The following is a 7,593-nucleotide window of genomic DNA, read 5'->3' as shown; positions in this document are numbered from 1 at the left end:
AAAAAAAAAAAACCTAAAATCATAAACTTCCAAGAAAGTTTCTGTCTGTAAAATTTAAATGTAAACTTAACTTCAAATTTCAAAACCCTTAACCTGGTGATTGAGAGCCTGTGATGCTCTACTTGAGTCACTGCTCCTTCACATCATGGTAAAAGGTTCAATTGTGTCCAAAATAAGTTCAGCCAGGACTCAACACAACAGTGCTTATAGTTGCAAAAGTAGCCAAATTCCAGAAATGGCAAGGAATAGGTGTCCCACATCTCCCATCTTGTCAAGATCTGGGCAAGCACCTTCTATTATTTTCTTTCTGTGGTCCTGGTGATAGAAGCCAGGGCTTCTTACATGTCAGGCCAACACTCTTTTCACTGAGGGACATCACTGGCCCCTTGAAAAGACTTGCTGGGATCTAACACTACTAGTTTCTTATAGTTAACAGGATCAAAGCTGGAGAAGAATTTAGAAGCCCCCTGTTGGGTGCTCCCAACTGCACACTGTTCACAGTTTTGTTTGTTTGGTTTGGTTTGGGATTGGGGTGTTTGTTTAAATACTTTAAACAATGCCTGGAGATTCTGGTCTATGGGTCCAGAGTGGGCCTGGAAACACATTTTCCCATCAGTGTTCTTATGAGAAGCTGGACATGGTTAATCTTATTCAACTTCCGCCTGGACTTCATTATCCAGCTTCTACTAGTATTTTTGCTGGTCAAGATTTAAGAAAACTCGGAGCACCACTGTCCAGTCTAATCTGCCACGATGATGAAAATAAAGCAGGCACTGACTAGGCATAGCTACTAAGCACTTGAGATGGAGAGGGTGTGTCACATAAATGGGGCAAACTGTTCTTGCACACTTATTCTGCACTCACTTATTTTGGCCTAAGATTAACATTTTGACCAGCCCTCCTCACTACTGATCCTGGGAATTCAGAGTCCACTTCAAGCCCTCCATGTTTTCTCCATGTGTCTTTCCTCAGAGCCTGTGCACCTGCATAAGTTCAGCTTAAAGAAAGAACACCTCCAACTCTGGTCTCACTCACAGAACACCACACACTCCTAGCCTATACTCACATAGTCAGGAAAGCTGGCAACTTATTTTCCAGGTGCCGCTTGAGCAACCTACTTGTTTGTCCAAATTTCTTAAGAAGAGCCTAGAGCAATACTTGCTCCCTTGAGGGGATGGGTATCCTGAATTGCCTGCAGTCCCTATGAAAAGGTCACAGTCAAGTGATGCAACCTGTTTTGACAACTTACAAAATCCTCAGCCATTTCACCAATAAATAAATAAATAAAGGGCATTCTCCAACTCTCCCTGTATTTGTACACCAGACCACAGGGCCTTGAATCAGAGAAAAAGACACCAAGAATCCAAGAAGGAACTGTGAACTCGGTAGAAAAAAAATCTATAGGCTCCAAATCCAAGGGATACAAGCAACCTTGGGTGTCAAGAAGCACAAAAGCCCAAGAGCAACAAGTCCCATGGTTTAAAGGTGGAAACCACAAATGTGCTCCTTTTCACACTCCTTCCTCCTAGGATCACTTTTCCTTCTTCACTGCACCTGAGCAGGGCACTCAACTGCTCTATCCCTTTTCCTGGTTCTAGTTTCCACAGTCAGGCTTGGTCGCTTCTTGCTTGGTTACACTGTTAATTAGTAATTAATTTGCAATATCTACAACTAGCAGGGTGAGCAATCTGTCCCCAAATCTACCCACATTTAGCAAGGGGAATCCTAGAAAATGGGACCTCAAAGCAACCTAAAATGACTGGTCTCCCTAGTCAAGACCCACGGTAGCACTTCCCTGTTCTTTCACAAACGTCTTTCCAAAGCCAAAGCATGGTCAGTGTTTATCTTATCATCATTAGTCAATAGAACTGACCAGCAGCAGCAGAAACTGTCTCTCACCCAGTACGTACCACACGCCTCATCACAACACTGCTAGTGACCAAGGAAACACTTTCAGCATTTCTATCACATAAGCTAACTGCACAACTTCGAGGCTGATCTAGAAATTCACAACATGAAATTCACGTCACAAAACTGGAAAGTGATTTTTAAATGTCTTATATTAAGGTTTAAGGAGCATGCTTCAGCTTTTAGCTAATAGAACATTCTTTAAAAAAAAACTGAAGGTTGGGGCAAAAAGGAAATTTAATAATCATCAGTAACTACTGTTCCTATCAGAAAAACTGCTAACAACGTCATGTCGGTTCTCTACTTCGCAGCGTGGAATACACACTATACACACTGCGCGGCGGCAGTAGGTAGAGAAGAGGAGCTCCGCAGGAGGAAGACACCAGTATCTTTTCTGACTTCCCTTCAAGGAAAGTGAAAAACGGGAACACAAAAACGGCAGGCAGGGCAGTGGCCAGGTGGCTGTCCCGGGAGTACCAGAGGATCCGGCAAGGGCAAGTCGGGAAGATGCCAAAAGGCGATGGCTCCAGCAGCTGGGGTGCGAGGAGGGACAGGGAAAGGCCGCAGCAACGCGAAGGCAGACAGCCCGGGTGCGCGCGAGACCTCGCCCCGCAGATGCGTCGCGGAGGTCAGAGCCCCGGTCTTCGGTCAAAGTGGGGTTAATAAACGGGGTTCTTGTCCACAGAGAGGACGGTCCCAGTCCAGCTCCGGCCTACCTGCCCTCCTTGACCTCCGGGGCCTGGCCATCATCCGTGACGACCTGCGGCCGCGGGGGCCGGCGCTGCCGCAGCCCGTCTGCCTCGCTCATTCTGCAGGTGTACCACGGACTCCGCCGCCTGCGCCCGCAATGAGCGGAGCGGCGCGGTGGCCAGAACCGCCCCCACCGGGCGCGCGGAAATGACGTAGCGCCTAGCGACGGAGAGGCATGCCGGCCCCGCCCCTGTCGGGAGATTGGCACGGTCTGGAGACACAGCCTCAGCGAATGACGAAGCGGGCCTTCTTCACCCCACCAAGTCTGGGCGCCGAAGCCGCAACCGGGGTCTCCCGCACCTCTGAGTGTTGGCCTTGATGTCCGCAGTAACACGCATGCTACTGATTCTTAAGGAACTGTGTGAAAAATTACGCGTACGTCCTCTTGGAGTGCAATAGTCCCCGCCTAAAATTGTTCTTTCCTGAAACGATTTCCGGAAAGATTCAAAATGTTTCCTTTTGGTTAGGATCAAATACTGACTACTAGATCTTCAAGTGTTTATACAACAGAAATTTGATAAAATGTCTTAAGGGAGTTATCTTTAGGTAAAGACAGGCCCAAGTAGAGAAGACCGCTAATAGCAAAATTTTTGGAATCATGAAGTCAGCAGCCGGTGGTGCTTCCACAGTATTACAACGAGTCAAACATACTCCAGGAGTTGGGGTGCGCAGACCACAGGTAAAGCCCCCCCCCTTTTCTGGAACTAATGGGAGTCTGACTTCAATCAATATACATTTTAATACAGTGATGAGTTTAAAAGAAGAAACTTGACCTTGTGGACTGGTATATAGTAGTAAGATAGGGAGGAAAAGGCAAGAAGGAGAAATGTCTTCCAGGCAGCAGAAACCAAGTCCTGTTACTTAGGGCACTGGGAATGATCTCTAGGATACACGCGTTCAAAGTGCAGCAGCTGAAGTTTCTTTGTTGCACGTGGTTTTGCAGAAACAGACATGGCGTTATCTTTTCAGCACTAGATGGCGCTAGAATGCCATCTTAATCGTCTGTTTTTCTTCTAGGTTGAGGAAGTGCAGATTCTTACACTTACTCAGTAGGGTTCCCGAGTTATATAATCCAGGCCTAGTCACCATCATTGACGGCAGAGAGTATAAAAATCGTATCGTGGGTAATTTTAACAAATGCTGTGTGGTCTGGAACCTTCCTGCTTGCCTGGATGGTTTACCATTTCTGATTCCATGTCTCTGACCTTGTCGTATTCTTTTTCCTAATGATACATTTTTCTTTCACCTCCACCTAAGCCACTTGTTTCTCGAATTCTAATTGTTCTTAATAAAAACCAGGAGTCAGATAATGGGGGGGAGGGGTTGAAAGACCAGAGAACAGAGCAGCCAGCCACTAGTTCTTACCTCTACAAAATCCTCAGACCAAATAGGGTATCCCGTCTCAGACTGAATGCCTCTCTACGAAACCTCAGACCGAATTCTGAGCTCCTGTCTCCTCTGGCCTTATATTCCTCTCTCCACCCAGCCATATAATTTCCCATCTTCACCTTCCTAGTGCAGGGATTTGTGTCTGTTTCTTTTTTTGACTGGTTCAGGCTCACGTTGCCCAGGGTGGCCTTGAACTCACAGAGATCCACCCGCCTCTGTCTCCAGAGTGCTGGGATTAGAGGTGTGTGCCACCACTGCCTGGGTTTTGTGGCTAATTCACAAAATTAGGTTTTGTGGCTAGTTCTGCACTGTGACCTTCAGGCAAGCTCTATTTGTTTTGTTTTGTTTGTTTGGTTGGTTGGTTGGTTGGTTGGGTTGTTTTTTGTTTTTTTTTTTTGGTTTTTTGAGACAGGGTTTCTCTGTAGCTTTGGAGCCTGTCCGGAACTCCCTTTGTAGACCAGGCTGGCCTCGAACTCACAGAGATCCGCCTGCCTCTGCCTCCCGAGTGCTGGGATTAAAGGCGTGCGCCACCATCGCCCGGCAAGCTCTATTTGTTAAAACACAAACAAAACATCACCACAGCCATTTTTATCATCCAGAATTCACTTCAAGTATTGTTGCTGAAAATCTCTTCTTCAGTCCCAGGAGGACCTTCCTCTCTGGAGGCTCTTTGAACATTCCTGAACTGTCACCAGAGCCTATTGCATCCTTGATGTGTATCTCTGCCCGGAGTGAAATAAGAGCACATGGACTGCAGGAAGCCGGACAGGATCGCCATTACAAGATGGCGCCAACATCCTGTCTTGTTGGAAATAAACAACTCCATATTTGGCTATGCCTTTGGGAGCTGCGTGTCCGTCCGTCCGTGTCGTCCCCCCCCCTTCCCGCATGCATAAGGGTCCTTGGGCCTATCCTGGTGCAGTCTGGTGTCAGCTGATGGTGGCAGCCAATCACAGGGCGATCCGTGTGCCTACTCCCTATATAAGCAGCTGCTTTAGTGCTCTCAGGCCCCGTCGCTTCCTGCTCTCCCTCAACCAAGGGCACTCCATTAAAGCGTGATCTGAGAAGAATCCTCATGTGGTGGTTGTTCTTTCTCGCTGGTCGAGAAGTTCGCCGCAGCTGGTGCCGAAACCCGGGAACTTCGGTCGCCAGGCAAGGGGCCCGAAGAGGATTCAGAACTCAACACGCGGAATGGTGACATCGGTAAGTTTCTCCTAGTATGCTGATTGCAGTCTCTCCAAGTATGCTCTTTGCTGGAGTTGATCCTTGGGTGTTTGGTCCTGTGTTCTTGGCGTTTGTGGTGTTTGTCCTAGCCTGCTGTTTCTGGTTGTGCTGCCGTCAGTCCGGCCGTGGCCTCAGGGAGGAAAACAATACTGACCTTCCGAGAGAAGGGCAGAGAGCCCTCATTAAACACCAGGACAGTCTTTTGGAATCAGATTCACAGGGAGAAGACTTGGATAGGCCTAAAAGAAAAAGGGAAAAGGGAAAAACAAAAGAAAAGGATCCTGATGCAGTCCTCCCTAAAGAGGAGGCAAATGAAAAGAGGGGAGGTCCCCTCTATCCATGCTCGAGGAATTTGCGGGCCTGGATCGGTCTGAGGAGGAGTTAGACCCTCAGGAGGAGGAAGAACTGGAGGAAGCCGCCGCTGGCTATGAGGAGGAAAGATGTGGGTGGAGGCGCCCACACCCACATAATGCGTCAGCACACCTGCCCCCTGTGCCTCCATCCTATTCACAAGTGGGAAGGGGATGCCATTTTATTAAAAGTGATACATGGGCGCGTCTAGCATCCGCGTTTCCAGTTTTTGAGGACCTGCAGATTAATGAGAGATATTATAAACAGTTAAAGGATTTAGTGGAAGCAGTTCGAACCTATGGAGTTACAGCTAGTTATACCATAGCCTTGCTGCATAGAATTGCCACCACGGCCATGACTCCTACAGATTGGTTTGAGATTGCTAAGGCTTGCCTAAGTATGGAACAATTTTTGGATTTTAAATCCATTGTTACGGATAAAGCTCATGTCCAAGCTAGAGTGAATGCCCAGAATAATCGTCCCCAATGGACAGCGGATATGCTTTTGGGGCAAGGGCAATGGGCTGCCAACCAGCTAGGATATCCTCAGGAGGTGTACCAACAGATTAATGATATCTGCTATAGGGCATGGAAGTCTTTGCCTAATAAAAGAGAAGTCAAAGGCCACCTAACAAAGATTACATTGGCGGCTACAGTGAATGAGTGGGCTGTTTTGGTTTGCACTTTTCCTAACCTTATTGATAATCATTATCCAAGACATCTCCTGTTGAATTTTGTGGAAAGGAACTTAGTGTATTTTCCTAAGGTTACCTTTAAAAAGCCCATTGATATGGCCTTGACTGTTTTTATGATGTCCTGTTGACTGCCTCTTCGCAGGAAATGCTCCTGGCCGTGTTCCAGGAAACAGCCTCGGCCCTACCCCTTTGGGGCCTGGTCTTGGCACCTGATAAGATCCAACAGACTACTGCTATAAAATTTCTGGGGGCAATTATATCCCCTTTGACTGTGACCCCTCAAAAGATTTCCATTCGCACCCATCATTTGAGGACACTTAATGATTTTCAACAATTATTGGGGGATATTAATTGGATTAGGGGGTATTTAAGCATCCCCCGGGCAAAGTTGCTGCCCTTGTTTTCTATTTTGGAAGGTGACCCAAATGTTAATTCTAACAGAACTTTGACCCCCTTGGCTGAAAAGGCTTTAAAACAGGTGGAGAAAGCAATGACTGAGGCGCAGTTATGCCGAGTCGACCCTGCCTTGCCCATATTCTTGTGCATCTTAAAAACTGCACATTACCCTACTGGGGTGCTATGGCAAAATTGCCCTTTATGGTGGATCCATGGTAATTCTTCAGGTACCAAAGTTACTGATGGCTCCAAAACTGGCAAAGGTGCCATAGTAATTCAAGGTCAGGATCCCATTTTGCTTGATTTTCGGCCTGATTCCCCACAAGTCATGGAATGTATGACCGTGCTGGAAGTTTTTAAAAGATTTTCAGAACCCTTCAATTTATTTTCAGATTCTAAATATGTGGTGAATGCCGTTGCCTCATTGGAGGTGGCTACCTTTATTAGAAATTCAAGTGCAGGGGGCTGGAGAAATGGCTCAGTGGGAAGTTTAAGTTAGGGTGTCCCAACCGAGGAACATTACATGCCAAGGAATGGAAAAAGAAGCCTTTGGTGAGCCTCCAGGTTAGGAATGAATGTGGGACTTTGGAATCCATAGTGCTGTCTGCCTCAGGATATACCAGGGTCCACACATCTGTAGTCTGGCATGGTGCAGCCAGGTACCTCCTGGATGTGGGAGCTGACACTTCCCTCACCCTTGAGCATTTTGTTGCTAACAGTGGAGCCTTGTCTGCTTCAGGTAAAGCAGTCTGTGCACTGGGCAGGCGAGGTGAACACACTTCCGAGCTAGCGACTCTCCACCTTCATTGTGGTTCTTCATCTCTGACTCAGAGTGCAGACTCGAGAACACTGTTGTCAGCCGAGTTAAATGCCTTACAAGA

General features: G+C 47.2%; 1 protein-coding gene across 1 annotated transcript in view; it reads right to left on the bottom strand.

The window, feature by feature from the left end:
* Apmap (adipocyte plasma membrane associated protein) overlaps positions 1-2,782 on the bottom strand; it is a 16,764-nt gene extending 13,982 nt beyond the window's left edge. The window contains exon 1 of the mRNA XM_005371231.3: positions 2,625-2,782. Coding sequence (XP_005371288.1) covers positions 2,625-2,716 — 92 coding nt within the window. The 5' untranslated portion in view covers positions 2,717-2,782. The remainder of the gene's footprint in view (positions 1-2,624) is intronic.
* Positions 2,783-7,593: the final 4,811 nt, after the last annotated feature.

The sequence above is a fragment of the Microtus ochrogaster genome, unplaced genomic scaffold, assembly GCF_000317375.1.
Source record: "Microtus ochrogaster isolate Prairie Vole_2 unplaced genomic scaffold, MicOch1.0 UNK100, whole genome shotgun sequence".
Taxonomy (NCBI): domain Eukaryota; kingdom Metazoa; phylum Chordata; class Mammalia; order Rodentia; family Cricetidae; genus Microtus; species Microtus ochrogaster.
This window is presented reverse-complemented; position numbering and strand designations above follow the sequence as displayed.